This window comes from Carcharodon carcharias, chromosome 8 (genome assembly GCF_017639515.1).
Source record: "Carcharodon carcharias isolate sCarCar2 chromosome 8, sCarCar2.pri, whole genome shotgun sequence".
Taxonomy (NCBI): domain Eukaryota; kingdom Metazoa; phylum Chordata; class Chondrichthyes; order Lamniformes; family Lamnidae; genus Carcharodon; species Carcharodon carcharias.
In genome coordinates this window covers 90,855,289-90,871,497 of record NC_054474.1, presented here as the reverse complement: position 1 = coordinate 90,871,497, position 16,209 = coordinate 90,855,289, and the positions used below count along the sequence as shown (strand labels likewise).

Here is a 16,209-nt window from a genome sequence, read left to right as displayed (position 1 = left end):
CCCCCTCAGAAAAGGGAGGGTAAAATGGCTCTTTAGAGTTTTTTTTAAACAGATGGGCTGCCAAAAAAGGCAGTAGGCAATCAGCAAATCCAAAACTTGGATAAGAACCTGCAGAAAAACGGAATGAGAGATTATCATGTTTTATGATGATTCCTGGGCACCCAGGTAGACAGTACATAACTTCCCCCTCCCCAACCACCACCATTCAAGTATTTTCTCCTTTGCTCTATCATTATCCTAATTCAGAAACCTACCAAGAACTGTCCTCTATCCTCTGCAATGAGGCTCAGCTTCCTCAGTCATTTATAAATTTACACATCAAGACTCATGGTACAGGAAATCTCAAACCCACATTAATACAATGCTGTTGAAGCTGTTCGTCTTGCACTCAGAAGGAATCCCAAAGGGGAACAACAATTTATACTTCATGAGAAGATATCAATGAGTATTGCTGAAAAAATAGACATGTCTAAGCTTTTTGTCTTGGACTCATCAGGACACTCAAGAATACGAACATAGGGGGAGGGAAAACAATTTACTACTGTATGTGAAGAGAACGCTGATTGGTTGGCAAGTGGAATTGCCATGGAGATTGCATCACTGATGGTGACTTACAGTTAACTGCCAAGCATTATTCGAAATCTAAACAGACAGCTTGACCCTGATTGGTCAAGGCAATGCCTTGTATATGTACACATTTTTTCTGTCTGCAAAGAACAGGGCCCTGTGTATTAATACATGTAGGTTACGGTACACGCAAAGGCGCCACACTGCAAGCTCGGCTGACAATCTTAAATCGGTTGTCAGTGTAATTTTTAGCACATTGAGGATTATTTAGCAAATGTTGTCCAATCGTGGAGTCACATCCAATGTTGGGCACTGTTTTTAGTTTTGCAAGTGTGGGCTGGTTGGGTACTGTCTGTACCTGCCCGTTGCGAACAGTGGCTGGGAAGTGCTGTTTGATATGATCCGCCAGTCTTTGGGATGTATGGCCCACATACCCAGCATCACACTGGCACTGAAATTCATATACCATATTACTCATTTGTGATATAGGCTGAATATCTTTTTGGCTTGACAGCAGTATCCTGTCAGTGGTGAATACCACTCGTGTTGCTACTGCATAGTAGCAGCACGAAACAGCTAGCTTCACCTGTTGCTCAAATTTTTGAGATACTTTGCCCTTCCAGGGTAATCTGAGGTAGACGGGGCACTTTTCAGAGCCAAAAACGTCAGCCTTAGGTCCGCTCATGAGTTTGCGTGATATACAGCGTGAAATGATCTGATCAGGGTAGCCATTATCCCACAGGATGCCTTTGATGCGCCCTATTCCAGCATCGAGCCTGCACGGTGAGCAAATGGCTCAGGCCCTATTTACGAGGTTGCCAATAAGACACATGTCACTTTTTTCAGCAATACACAAGTTCTGTACTACCAAGTGACTATTGATAGAATGCTTCTCCTTCCTTGGACAAATGTAACCTTTGCTCACAGCACTTGTAGCCTGGGACCTTTTAAAATAACCCCATTTATAAAAGTTTTGAAGTACAAAACATTTACTGGAGCACTGCAATTAGAGATGCTAATGCACGCAATTCAATCCAGTTACCTGGGCAATTGTGTGGGTTAGCCATCTCTAAAACACATACTTGCCCAGGTGACTGGATTGAGAAATGCAGCCAGGGCATTGCAGAAGCTCTATCTAACAGCTGCCATCAAAAACAGGAAAATATTTTATCAGTGCACTATCAAGTTTCTGCTAAGGCAGAATCAGCCATCAAACTCAACCAATCCAGAAAGCTGAAGCGCACTGATTTTTAAAAAAAAAACGTCCATTTAGTAGAAATTCTGTTCAAACACACCATCAATTCAGAGATTTCACTTTATTCTCTCTAAACAAGCAGATTTCCAAGCAGTTGAAGGTTTGTGCAAAGCAAATGATATGTTTACTGCCTCTGGCCTGCCCTATACTTTGTTGGTTAAATACTCCACAAAGGCCCAATGGGCTGAGGTACTGGGAGTGGTCGGCAGATGGTCCATCACTCACTCTGTCTTCATCACTGCATTAAGCTGATCAGTAAGATATTCTCTCCCCGTATGAAGAGTTGTTTCACATGTCTTTGAGAAACCTGCTGATAATCCACCCTGGGTCGGGCTTTCTTTTTCTGTTTCTCCCCTGTCAGGGTCCTGAGCCCCAAACTCATTTGCTGAGCATTTCTCTTTGATTGATCAGGGTCTACCGCTTCACTCCGTGCAGACAACTTTAAGGTCTCAGGGGTTAACTCCATGGGTTCTGCTTTAAACACACAGCTGTCATCCAGTCCACCTTTAGCGCCCTCAAATCTCTTGGATAAACAGCGTTTTTGTTTCGTAGTTGTGGCACCTGATTCCTCATCTGCGGATCCTTCTTGGAGCTTAAGCCGGTCAAAAAGCTGCATTTAAAAACAAATATATAGTGAACACAATATTATCTACATACAGCCAAATTGTAAACTAAAATTATAAACTAAACATAGCACAGATATAATACACAAAACCCCTCTACATTTCCCATCAAACATTCCTGGGTCAGGTACAGCACATTTTAGATACAGAGCAAAGCTCCCTCTATAGTGTCTTATCAAAAACCTCCTGATCATCTAAGCACAAATTAGACACACAAAAAGGCTTCGCTACCCTCCCAAAGCATAGCTTTAATGTAGTTAAAAATGCTTATTTAATGCTGAAGTTGCAGTACATGAAACATTGACCTGAAAAATTAAAACTCTGTTCACCTCTCTACAGATACTGACTGACTTGCTGAGTGCTTTCAGCATTTTGGATCAGCATAACTATCCTCTTTCATTCATTTATTTAGTTTTCCCTTAAATGGCATCATTGAGCTGGGAAGGAATGAGATCATCCAGGGTTCCCAATATTATCATTGTGTAATGCCTCTGCTTGGAGGGTGAATGTTGGGCAGTACTCATGCTGCATCCACTGTAATGCCATAAGGTAATGGACCACCAGAGGGCAGTTGGTGCCTGCAAGCTGGAGTCAGTACCTTTGGGGTGGGGGTGGGGGTGGGGGAGGGGTGAAATCTGGAGCAAAAAGTCTTTGAAGTGCTTTTTTCCCCCCATAAAGCATCATGACGAGGCCTCTACTTACCCTGCTAACGGTTAATGTCGGTTCATTGTAAAACGCTTTTCCAAGGATGGGTTTCCTGAAGGTTTCATCCACATCAACAAGTGCCTGGAATAATGATGACGGATAAGACAAATTAACAAATTATGAGTGCTGCTTCTCACACGGTTGTCAAAATCCTGGAACATAAGGAAGCTGTGAAATCACTCATTCTGCTGAGCCGGCATTAGGTCCAGGGATGTACGAACCTCAATGGTATTACAGTCAGTTACACCATTTTGGCATCGATACAAAAAAGTTTCTTACTCTCATCAATGTGAAGTGGATAATGTAACTTAAGGCGACAATTCAACATTACAAGGCAAAAGACAAGGAAAGTCATTCAGTCTATCTTATGTCATTGCTCCCAAAGGCCCTGACAGTACTAAGCCCCATCTCCCACAGCATCTATCCAAGAGTCTATTCCATGTTGATCATTTTTAATGCAAAGAAGCACATTGTTGTTAGTTCTAAATCTGCCTTTCAGTGGGCTGAAACCCTGTCCCCCATTCTACTTGTCACTTCCCAGTAACCTGAGCATTTCACCAGTGAAAGGAGGTTACTTCAGATTGATCTGATGCTGGGGGGTCAGCCTTGTGACTTCACCTCTAAGCTACCATCAGGGCTTGTGTCTCAGTAACATGAAATAGACAATACTCAAAATATGGTCTTGAGTTTCCTGTTCCCAATCACTATTTGATGGCTCCTGTTGGAAGCTGCAAATACATGGGTTGGGTAGTTCTGGTATGATAGCCAAGTGGTTATGGTACTGGGCTTGTAACCCCAAGATCAAGAGTTCAAACCTCACCATGGCAAATTATGAAACAATGTAATTTCATCTGAATAGGAACAGATGGAAACGTGTTTGTACTCGAAAGAGTTACATGGGTTGGGTGAGGTACAGACTGGATTCAGCTGTGTAGGTTCTCAGTTAAAATAATCTGACAACACCAACAGCTGGAAAATAACAACGGGTGAGGCGGGGCTGGAGAAAGCCTGTGGAACCTTAGGAAGGGAGAAAACTGAGAAGGGATGGGTGGTGGTGGGGAGATAAATCGGAATATGATAGCTTTGACTCAATCTCTTTGTGAGGTGCAGTGAGAAGGGGGCTTTGCTTACAGCATTCATTACCATGTTCCAGAACTTGTCAAATGTCACTAAGAATCCTGAGCAGATGCCCCGCAGTCCTTTGAAAGTCCGAATGTGGACATTGATCTTTATCCTGTCCTGAACGCAGCGATACAATTCACCCAAAGGGCTGCCTTCATGAACTGTGCACAAAATAAAACATTCCCAGTTATCAATACAACAGTGCAGCAAAAAAAAAAAAGACTGCCTTATTGCTTGCTGCCACTGGAGGTCACCAAAGCTACACTTTTTCCATTGTAGTGCCAACCTTTAACAGTACAGCGAGAATACCTAACCCATTCAAAAAACAACAGATCCATTGTAGTTCTTGCTAGTTATCCATGCAGACCACAAAGACTTTGCCTTCAATCTCTGGTTACATCTACAGCCTTTCAGGGGGATAGAGTGTTCCTGACAGTGCCATCATTTGCCTAACAAGGACAAATACTCATCTGGAAAACTATCATTGCTTGCCGTTAGCAGGTTGCCTCAGGCAACCAGCATATTTATAGTTGTTAACTTTTAGTAACTAAGTGGGCAAGTTGATAACACAATCACAAATAACTATGAAAATATTGCTAAGTGTGTGCTGGTATATAGGTAACAATCTGGGATGGTGAACTATTTGCGCAGAACTATTCGGGATTCAAGTGTGCATTACAAGATCCATAACTGGTTATGGAATCTGTCAAGGAATGGACTTGATGGGCCAATTCTGCATTGGGAATAAAACTAATAGAGGCGAGATCACAGAATCTTTACAGAAGGGGGCCATTCAGCGCATTGAGTCTTCACTGGCTCTCTGTAAGAGCATTCCACCTAGTCCCACTCCCCTGCCTCATCCCCGTAACCTTGCACATTCTTTCTTTTCAAATAGCAATCCAATTCCCTTCTGAATACCTCGATCAAACCTGCCTCCACCCTCCACCCAGACTCCAACAACCCTTTGGGTGAAAAAATATTTCCCTACATCACCTTTACTCCTTTTGCCAATTATTTTGAATATCTGCCCTCTAGTTCTTGATGCTCTCGAGTGCAAACAGTTTCTCACTATTTACCCTGTCCATACCCCTCAGAATCTTGAATACCTCTATCAAGTCTCCTCTTAGCCTTCTTTTCTCCAAGGAAAACAGTCCCAACCTCTCCAATCTATCCTCATACCTACAGTTCTTTATCCCTGGAATCATTCTTGTGAATCTCCTCTCTACTCTCTCCAATGCCTTCACATCCTTCCTGAAGTATGGTAGCCAGGACTAGACACAGTACTCCAAAAGGGGCCTAACTAGTGTTTTATACAAGTTCAACATGACCTCCTTACTCTTGTACTCAATGCCCCTATTAATAAAGCCTAAGATACTATTCGCTTTATTAACTGCTACCTCACCATGCCCTGCCATCTTCAATGACTTGTATGCATGTACACCGAGATCCCTGTGTTCCTGCATCTCCTTTAGAGTGTCTCCCTTTATTTTTATTCAGATAGAAATGAAATGTTGCAGCCTTCTTTGGGAGGAGATAGGAAGGGAGGGGAAGACAGAAAGATTTAAAACAAATTGTTAAAATCAGAATAAAAGCTGTCTTTACATAGAACCTTTCACATCCTCAGGACATCCCAAGTAGTCAACAGCCTATTCCCTTCCGAAAGGTATCACTGTCGTTTTGCTGGGGGAACACAGCAACCAAATTGTGCACAAGGCCCCAGCAATGAGATAAACCACAAGATCATTTGCTTTTGGTGGTATTCTGAGACAATGAATGTTAGTCAGATGATCAGGAGAACTCCCTACCATCTGAAAGATAAACCCTGGTATCTTTTATGTCCATGAGATTAGGCAGAGGGGCCTCAGTTGAAAGATATCACCTCTAACTGAAAAATTGCTTCGTAGAACTACACTCAAGGATCGGCCTTATGTACAACCTTTGGTCTCAGGGGCAAAATTACTAGCAACTGAGCTATGGTGGCACACAATAATAAAAATGTTCTGTGATCCAGAAATCTAATGACTATAATTTAGAATTTTAATTTACAAATATGCCCTTAAAAATTAAGCAATGGAAATTAAAAAGTTGGCATAAACTGTTAAAACAAGCATACGCTCTCTTGCCCTGCTACATGCATACCTCTAGTTGACCAATAACGAAGCAGCCCTGACGGCGGTCATGGAGGTGTCCATGGCCCACACCATCCTGCTCTCCTGGCTGGAGGAGGCGAGCTGCTCCTACAGGGAAACAAAGAGCACAAGTCAGGGCTTCGAGATCAACACACCTCTCTTTCTGTCTCACAGACACACACGAGCTCTAACTCTCATACACACTCATTTTCAGGCCCTAGCAGAGTAAAGCACTAAACACTTGATCACCATGGGGCTGAATTAATAACATCTTTATCTTACTCCACTCTATTCCTCAAGGTGCCAAGTTAAGGATTCTCCAGGGCTACCATCCCTGCAATACCTTACCCGAGTGGGTGTTATTGATTTTTTTTCTTTATTCTTTCATGGGGATGTGAGCATCGCTGGCAAGGCCAGCAATTATTGCCCATCCCAAATTGCCTGTAGAACAGACCGGACCGGGTAAGGATGGCAGGTTTCTTTTACATTAGTGAGCCAGATGGGTTTTTAAAACAATCAACGATAGTCACTGGTCACTAAGACGAGCTTTATATTCCAGATTTATTCATTGAATTTAAATTCCACCAGCAGCCATGGTGGGATTTGAACCAATGTTTCCAGAGCATTAGCCTGGGCCTCTGGATTGCCAGTCCCAACATTACGACCACGCCACTGACTCCTCGAGAGCCTCTGGAGGTTGAGTCTAAGTCCTCACCCAAAATCCAAACAAACACTATTCATTAGCCCTGCTGGGAGACAAATTATAATGAGGATTAGGAGACCTGGCAGATTACTAGTTCACCCTAACCTTGGGTGCCGAGACTAACTGCTGCTTCAGGCTGACATCACTAAACTCAGCACAGGTTTGGGGGATAGTGGGTCGGCAAAGAGGAAGAAGAAGAAATCAAACAAGTAGCTTCTCTGCTGGTGTGGCTTAGTAGCACGCATGGAGAACACCCACTGAGTCAATGGGGGAAAGAGCTTTTGATGTCTTCATAACACTGCCAGTGAATGTGTAAAGGAGTGAAGAACTCTTGAGTTTTTAAGGGTGAGTCTGCAGGTTTATTCATCAAGTAACCAATCAGGAAGGTATCTTGGGCTTTGTTCTGCCACTGAAAATAGCAGGGCCACAAATTTGGATTTGGAAGTCACATCAATGAGAGCTGTGCAGGGATACAGCCCAGTATTAAAGTATGAGTAATGTGCAGTGAGCATCACTGGGCCAAACTAGTCACCAATCTGCTAATTATACCTAAAGATGTCAACATTGCTTTACAGGATTTTATTAGACAAATATTAGGCAGAATCCTTCTGCCCTCAGTGGGATTTGAGGTGGATAATAGGAGTGCATTTAGTTTTTATACTGTAGGGTACATTCAGCATTATTATTAATAACTGGTATTATATAGCACCTTTAACATAATAAAACATAGCAAGATGCTTCACAGAGGAGGAAAGTGAGGTAGAGAGGCAGAGAGGTGTAGGGAGGGTTTTCTACAGTTCAGGGACTAGGCAATTGAAGGCACATCCACCAATGCTAGAGCAATTAAAATTGGAGGATGCTCAAGAAGCCGGAATTAGAGGGTAGATATCCTGGAGGGTTGTGGGACTGGAAGAGATTACAGAGATAGGAAGGGGCAAGGCCATGGTGGAATTTGAAAACAAGAATTAGAACTTAAATTAAGGTGTTATTTAACAGGGAACCAATACAGGTAAGTGAGCACAAAAGTGATGGGTGAACAGGATTTGGTGAGAGTTATGATGTGGGCACCAAAGTTTTGGAAAGCCTCGCGCTTATGGGGTGTAGAATATGGGAGAGTGGCCAGGAGTGCGCTAGAGCAGTTAAGCATGGAGATAACAAAGACATTGATGGGGGGTTCAGGAAAGTGCAGGCAGGAGGATATGGGCAACGTTACAGAGGTGGAAATAGGAGGTCTTAGTGATGGTGTGGATATGTGGTTGGGCATTTTTGATACCGAGATTGCAAAAGTCTGCTTTAGCCTCAAACAGTTGCCAAGGATAGTGGTAGAATTCGGGGCAAGAACTTAAGGCAATAGCTTCTTAGAAATAGAAATGCATTTACAGCTCAGGAGGCGGCCATTTAGTCCACTGTGTTCATGCCAGCCGTAAAACAGCTGTCCAGTATAATCTCACTTTCCAGCTCTTGGTCTGCAGCCTTGTATCTTACGGCACTTCAGGTGAACATCTAAGTACTTTTTAATTATGATGAGGGTTTCTGCCTTTACCACACTTTCAGGCAATGAGTTCCAGGTTCCACAACCCTTTGCATGAAAAACATTTCTCCTTACCTCCCCTCTAATATTTCTACCAATTACTTTAAATCTATGCCCCCTGGTTATTGACTTCTCTGCTAACAGAAATAGGTCTTTCCTATCCACTCTGTCCAGACCCCTCAATTTTATACTCTATTAATTTCTCCCCTGAGCCTCTTCTGTTCCAAAGAAAATAAACCCCAGTCTTTCCAACCTCTCCCTGTGGCTAAAATTCTCCATTCCTGTCAACAACCTCGGAAATCTCCTCTGCACCCTCTTTAGTGTGATCACATCCTCCCTGCAATGCAGTGAGCAGAACTGTACACAGTACTCCTGCTGTGAACTAACTAGTGTTTTAAATAGTTCTACTATAAGCTCAGTGCTCCTAGATTCTGTGCCTCTGCTGATAAAAGGAAAATATCCCTTCTGTCTTCTTAGTTACCTATCAGCAGTCCTGTTACGTTCAGGGATCTGTGGACATGCACTCAACAATCCCTCTGTTCCTCTACAATTCTCAGTATCCTACCATTTGTGTATTTCCTTGCATTGTTTGCCCTCCTGCCAAGGGAAACAGTTTCTCCCTATGTATCAAAACATTTCATAATTTTGAACAACTCAATTAAATCTTCCATTGACCTCTCTGCTCGAAGGAGAACAATCCCAAAATCTGTAGTCTCTTCTGGTCCTGGGATTAAGGGACTTCATAACACTCAGTTTTCAGAAACTCTAAACCATTCAAGATTTACACAAGTTTCTGCTATCCTGTATAATTATATCAGGCGCAAGTTTTGCATTAATATAAGGAGCAAATTTGAATAATAATTATAAGCATATCATAGCCTTCCCAAGTGGAAATGCATCTTGGTCAGTACATTTCTCTTATAGATGTAAAAATCTTATGTTTACATGCACTTGCTGCCAAAATTCGTCACTGCAAATTCCCATGTTCACGTTTATAATGGAAACTGTATGCAAACATGTTGTAATTATAATTTCTCCCAGTGGAGGCACTGCAATACTACTGTAAAGAGGCTCCAATTAAAGCCTTTTACATGGCACAGTTGATTATACACATGGACATTCAAATTTCTAATGGAATGTAAAATAAGGACAGAATGTATGCCTTTAAAATAGAATTTGAATTATATATTTGTGCCCCAATGTAATTATCCTGGCTCTAACCCCAGATCACTTCCACAAGAGACTTTTTAACAACAGACAAGCAATTACTTCAAAGTGTAGCTGCTATTTTTATACATTTGAACATAACACAATGCAATGCAACAAATGACGAATTAATCTGCTTTTTGACAGTTTTGATGTGAAAGCAGGAATGCAGCACAAGGGCATATTCAATCTGAACCACCAGGACAGACAAACAAGGCCTTGGTTTAATATTTCATGCGAAGAGCACCCCAACAATGTCACAAGCACCTTACCAACTGAACTACTCAATTGGAATAGATAGACAATGACATCAAAATAAAACCCAAGGTGAGAAACAGGTAAACTGAACAATGGAGTAAGAGTTTCAAAAGGTGACTGCAAGTTTGGAATTTCAAAGAGCTTTCCAGGATAGAGAGGAAAAGTGGAGAGGTCAAAGGTTAAGGACGGAACTCCAAAACAGAAGGCCAAAGCAGCTGGATGTGCTGCAATGAGTGATAGGTGAAGGAATGAGGATTTACAAAAGGCCAAGGTTAGGGGACAGAAGAGTGTAGGCACTGATGTTAGAATGGTAGAGGTTGCAGAGATAGGACGGGGAAGGCCAAGGACACTCTTCTGCTCCCAAAGGAGTTATGTCTGCGGTGCAATTGAATGTTTGCTGATGTGGAACATATTTGACAATTACAATTACCACTAGGTGCATCACTTGCCCAGTGCAGTAAATAAGGGTTCATAATACAATAGGATATAACTGAAGTTTGATTATATTCCAGTTCCTCACTCACTGCTATCTGGGCAGGACATGGAATTACATAAAATGTACAGCATAGGAACAGACCATTTATCAAAACTGATCTATACCAATGTTTATGCTCCACATTAGCCTCCTCTCACCTAACTTATCTAACCCGATCTGTATATTATTCCATCTCTTTCTTCCTCATATGAACATACGAATTAGCAGTAGGCCATTTGCTCTCTCGAGCCTGCTCTGACATTCAATAAGATCATGGCTGATCTGATTGTAAACTCAGCTCCACATTACTGCCTACTCCTGATAACCTTTCACTCATTTGTTAATCAAGAATTTATCTAGCCCTGCCTTAAAAATATTCAAAGACTCTGCTTCCACCACCTTTTGAGGAAGAGTGTTGCAAAGACTCACAACCCTCAAGAGAAAAAAATTCTCATCTCTGTCTTAAATGAGCAACCTTTTATTTTTAAACAGTGACCCCTAGTCCTAGATTCTCCCACAAGAGGAAACACTCTCTCCACATTGCCACTGTCAAGACCCCTCAGCATCTTAAATGTTTCAATTTAAGTCACTTCTTACTCTACTAAATTCCAGTGGATACAAGCCTAACCTATCCAGCCTTTCTCATAAGACCATTCCTGGTATGTCTCATAATCCTTCTCTGAACTGCTTCTAAGGCATTTACCATATTTCTTTAAATAAAGGAGACCAGTACTGTACTCAATACTCCAGATGTGGTTTCACCAATGCCCTGTACAGCTGGAAGCATAACCTCCCTGCTTATGTGATCAATTCCCTCACAAATTATATCATTCTATCAGCTTTCCTAATTACCTGCTATACCTGCGTACTAAACTTTTTTGATTGATGCACTAGAACACCCAGATCCCTCTGAATCTCAGAGCTCTGCAATCTCTCACCATTTAGATAATAAGCTTTTTTATTCTTCCTGCCAAAATTAACCATTTCAAATTTGCCCACATTATACTCCATTTGTCAGATCTTTGCCCACTCACTTAACCTATCTATGTCACTTTTGTAGCCTCCTTACATCATCTTTACAATTTACTTTAGTACCTATCGTTGTGTCGTCAGCAAATTTAGCAACTATTCCTTCAGTTCCTTCATCCAAGTCATTTATATAAATTCTAAAATGTTGAGGCCCCAGCACTGATCCCTTCAGCACACCACTTGATACATCTTGCCAACCAGAAAAAGAGCCATTTATGCCAAATCTCTGCTTCCTGTTAGCTAGCCAATCTTCTATTCATGCCCCCTATACCATGAGCTTTTATTTTCTGCAATAACCTTTGATATGGCACTTTATCAAATGCCTTCTGGAAATCTCAGTACATCCACCAGTTCCCCCTTTATCTACAGCACATGTGGCTTCTTCAAAGAACTCCAATTAATTGGTTAAACATGATTTTCCTTTTACAAAACCATGTTGACCCTGCCTGACTGCCTTGAATTTTTCTAAGTGCCCTGCTATAACATCTTTAATAATAGCTTCCAACATTTTCCCTATAACAGATGTTAGGCTAAGTGGCCTATGGTTTATTGCTTTCTGTCTTCTGTCCTTTTGTTATATTTGCTATTTTCCAATCTAATGGAACCTTCCCCAAATCTGGGGAATTTGGAAAATTAAAACCAGTGCATCAATTATCTCACTAGCCACTTCTTTCAAGGCCTTAGGATGAAATCCATCCGGACCTGGGGATTTGTCAGTCCACGGCCCAAACTATTTGCTCCAGACCACTTCCCTTGTGACTGTAATTTTCCTGAGTTCCTCCCTCCCTTCCATCTCCTGATTTACTGCTATTTCCAGGATGTTACTTGTGTCCTCTATAGTGAAGACTGAAGCAAAATACAGGAAGTTCAATTCATCCGCCATCTCCCTACTTTCCATTATCAATTACCCAGATGCACTCTCAATAGCACCAACGCTCACTTTAACACTTTATTTAAATATCGATAGAAACTCTTACTATCCATCCTTATATTATTAGCTAGCTTTCTCTCATACTCTAATTTTTCCCTCAATTATTGTTTTGTCATTCTTTGCTGTTCTTAATATTCTTTCCAATCTTTTGACACACCACCTGTCTTTGCGTAATTATATGCTGTTTCGTTAAGTTTCAAACTGTTTTTAACTAACCATGCATGGTGGGCCCTCCCCTTGGAATTTTTCTTTCTCATTGGAATGTTTATAATTCTGCATATCCTGAAATATCTCCTTAAATGTTTGCCATGAACTTCTATTGACATATCCCTTAACCTCATTTGCCAGGTCACTTTAGCTAGCTCTGCTTTCATGGTCTCGTAATTGCCCTTATTTAAGTTTAAAATACTAGTTTTGGACGCACTCGTTTCTTCCTCAAAATGAATGTAAAAATCAATCATATTATGACCACTGCCATCTAGCAGTCTTTCACTTGGAGGTTATCACTTAATCCTGTGTCATTGCACAATACCAGGTCTAGTATAGTCTGCTCATTGATTGGTTCCAGAATGTGCTGCTCTAAGAAACTATCCCAAAAACATTCTATGAACTCCTCATCTATGCTACCTTTGCCCATCTGATTTTTCCAGTCTATATGCAAATTAAAATCCGCCATGATTATTGCTGTACCTTTCTGGCAAGCTCCCATTATCTCTTCTTTTATACTCTGTTCGACTGTGCAATTACAATTAGGAGGCTTGTACACCACTCCCACAAGTGACTTCTTTATCATTCCTCATCTCAACCCAAACCACTTCTACATCCTGGTTCTCTAAACTTCGATTACCCCTCTCTAATGTGCTAATACCATCATTAATTAACAGAGCCACCTCCACCTTTTCCTAACTTCCTGTCCTTCCTAAATGTCACATACTCTTCAATATTCAGGTTCCAATCTACATCATCCTGTAGCCATGCATCTGTAATGGCTATCAGATCGTACTTATTTATTTCTATTTGCGCTATCAGTTTTGTTTCGAATGCTACGTGCATTTAGATAGAGAGCCTTGAGTTTTGTCCTTCTGTTATTTTTGTAGTATTTAGCCTTATCTGATTTACTCTTAGAATTGTACTCTCTGTCCCTTCCTATCACAGTCTATCATTTCCCATATTAACACCTGTCCTCCTTGCCTTGTCTCTACTCTTTGGTTTACCACATCTTCCCAAATTTAATCCCTAGACCCCCATGATTTAGTTTAAAATCCTCTCTACTTCCCTAGATAGGCGCTCGCAAGAACACCAGCCCAAGCATGGTTCGAGTGTAGACCGTCTCAAAGGTGCAGATCCAACTTTCCCCAATACTGCTGTCAGTGCCCTTATAAACCAGAACCCACTTCTCCCAGAACAGTCTTTCGGCTACACATTCCTTTCTCTAATCTTTTTGGACTATGCCAATTTGCACGCGGCTCAGGTAATAATCCAGAAATTATTACTTTGAGGTCCTGATTCTTAATTTGGTGCCGAGCTCATCATACTGACTATGCAGAGCCTCCTTCCTCATCCTGCCTATGTTGATCGTGCCTACATGGACCACGACCACTGGATCCTCCCCCTCCCACTGTAAGCTCCGCTTCAGCCCAGAGTAGATGTCCTGAACTGTTTAAAAATAAGGGGTCACCCATTTAAAACAGAGATGAGGCAAAATTTTTTCACTCAGGGGGTTAAGTCTCTTTGGAACTCTCTTCCTAAAAAGGTGGTGGAAACAAAGTCTTCAAATATTTGTAAGGCAGAGGTGGACAGATTCTTAGTAAACAAGGGGGTGATAGGTTATCGGCACTAGGTGGGATACGGATTTCAGGTTGCTATCAGATCAGTCATGATCTTATCAAACGGCAGAGCAGGCTTGAGGGGCTGAATGGCCTACCCCTGCTCCTTGTTCCTGGCACCAGGCAGGCAACAAAGCTGTCTGGACACTCGCTCTTTTGCTACAGAGAACAATGTGAATCTCCTTTACTATACTGTCCCCCGACTACCACTACATTCCTTTTCTTCCCTCCACGGTACCACTGTCAGTTTGCTCATCCACCATACAGACCCTACTCCCACAAAAACAAGCTGAAAGAACCTCAAACCTGTTGGACAATTGCAGAGGCTCACATTCCTGCCCTCTGGATCCCCTTACCTGCCTCACTCGCAGTCACATCCTCCTGTCCCTGGCTACTGACCAAATCAGAAGACCCTATCCTAAGTGGTGTGACTGCCTCCTGGCATAAAGCATCCAGGTAACTTTTCTCCTCCCTGATGTGTTGCAGAGTCTGCAGCTCAGCCACCAGCTCAATGACAGAGCCAGAGATCCTCAAGCTGCAAACACAATGCAGATATGTTTGCCCTGGATCACACTATTATCCAGAAGATGCCACACCTGAGGCCTTGACATTGCCTTGACACTCCCCCTACCTCCCCTCTCCCACCCACTCCCCCTCCCGCTCCCGCCCTCTCCCACCCACTCCCCCTCCCCCCTCTCCCACCCACGCCCCCTCCGCCCACCCTCTCCCACACACGCCCCCTCCGCCCACCCACACCCCCTCCGCCCACCCTCTCCCACCCACGCCCCCTCCGCCCACCCTCTCCCACCCACGCCCCCTCCGCCCACCCTCTCCCCCTCCGCCCACCCTCTCCCCCTCCGCCCACCCTCATGCCCCACCCACTCCCCTTTCATGCCCCACCCACTCCCCCTCCTCTCCCACAAACTCCCCCTCCACCCCTCACTCACCCACTCCCCCTCCACCCCTCTCCCACCCACTCCCCCTCCACCCTTCTCCCCCTCCGCCCACCCTCATGCCCCACCCACTCCCCCTCCTCCCCTCTCCCACCCACTCCCCCTCCACCTCTCTCTCACCCCCACTCCCCCTCCTGCGCTCTCACGCCCACTCCCCCCCGCCCTCTCCCACCCACTCCCCCTCCAAGCCACTCACCTTCCTTTCCCACCCACTCCCCCTCCTCCCCTCTCCCGCCCACTCTCCCCCGCCCTCTCCCACACCACCCCCCCACCCACCTCCCGCTCTAGTTACTCACGCGCCATCCTGGTCAGTACATTTTTCGGGGCCCGGTCCCTCCTGCGGGGCCTTGGCCTCTCTTCGCCGCTCGGTTCAGCCACCATCAACTTCTTGAGGCGCTCGATCCTGTCGGGGTCTGGGGGAGGCCGAGCGGAGGCGGCACGGCGGCCTCGGCCCTTGCGGTTGGTGGCTGTCCGCTCGGCGGCCTCCCGGTCCCGCCGGCCGCTCAGGAAGCTCTGGTACTCGGCCATGTTGTTGAAGGTGCGGACATTGGGGAAAGGCAACGGAGGCTGGCGGCGACTGTACAGGGCCAGGTACGGGTCAAAGCGCGGCGAACTGACATCCAGCAGCCCGCTATCCTCCTCCTCCTCGCGGGCTCCGGCTTCCTCCCGCTGCCCGCCCTCCGCCATCTCGATCCGCTGCCGGGATAGGGCACTTTCACCAGCCGCCATCCTGGAGTTGCACGCGCTGAGCATTGTGGGATCCCTCTCCACATTGAATCAAATCCTCCAGGCTGTCCCGAAGTGTCTCCCCGCCAATCAATCACTACCTGTTAAAAGCGCGGTGACTTGTTAGGAAACATAGCAGTCAATTTGCACACAGACACCATCCCACAGGC

General features: G+C 44.0%; 1 protein-coding gene across 2 annotated transcripts; it reads right to left on the bottom strand.

Moving 5' to 3' along the window:
- Positions 1 to 1,840: 1,840 nt before the first annotated feature.
- On the bottom strand, positions 1,841 to 16,130 carry lsm11 (LSM11, U7 small nuclear RNA associated). Of its 2 annotated transcripts, none has more exons than XM_041193954.1 (4): positions 15,610 to 16,130; positions 4,282 to 4,433; positions 3,148 to 3,231; positions 1,841 to 2,432 (listed from the first exon to the last, which is right to left on the bottom strand). In XM_041193954.1, exons 1-4 carry the CDS (start codon positions 16,064 to 16,066, stop codon positions 2,058 to 2,060), a joined length of 1,068 nt encoding a protein of 355 aa, XP_041049888.1. In that variant the 5' UTR covers positions 16,067 to 16,130; the 3' UTR covers positions 1,841 to 2,057. The 2 variants fall into 2 exon arrangements, with proteins under 2 accessions (XP_041049888.1, XP_041049889.1); XM_041193955.1 differs by having other exon boundaries at positions 4,294 to 4,433; positions 15,610 to 16,124.
- Positions 16,131 to 16,209: the final 79 nt, after the last annotated feature.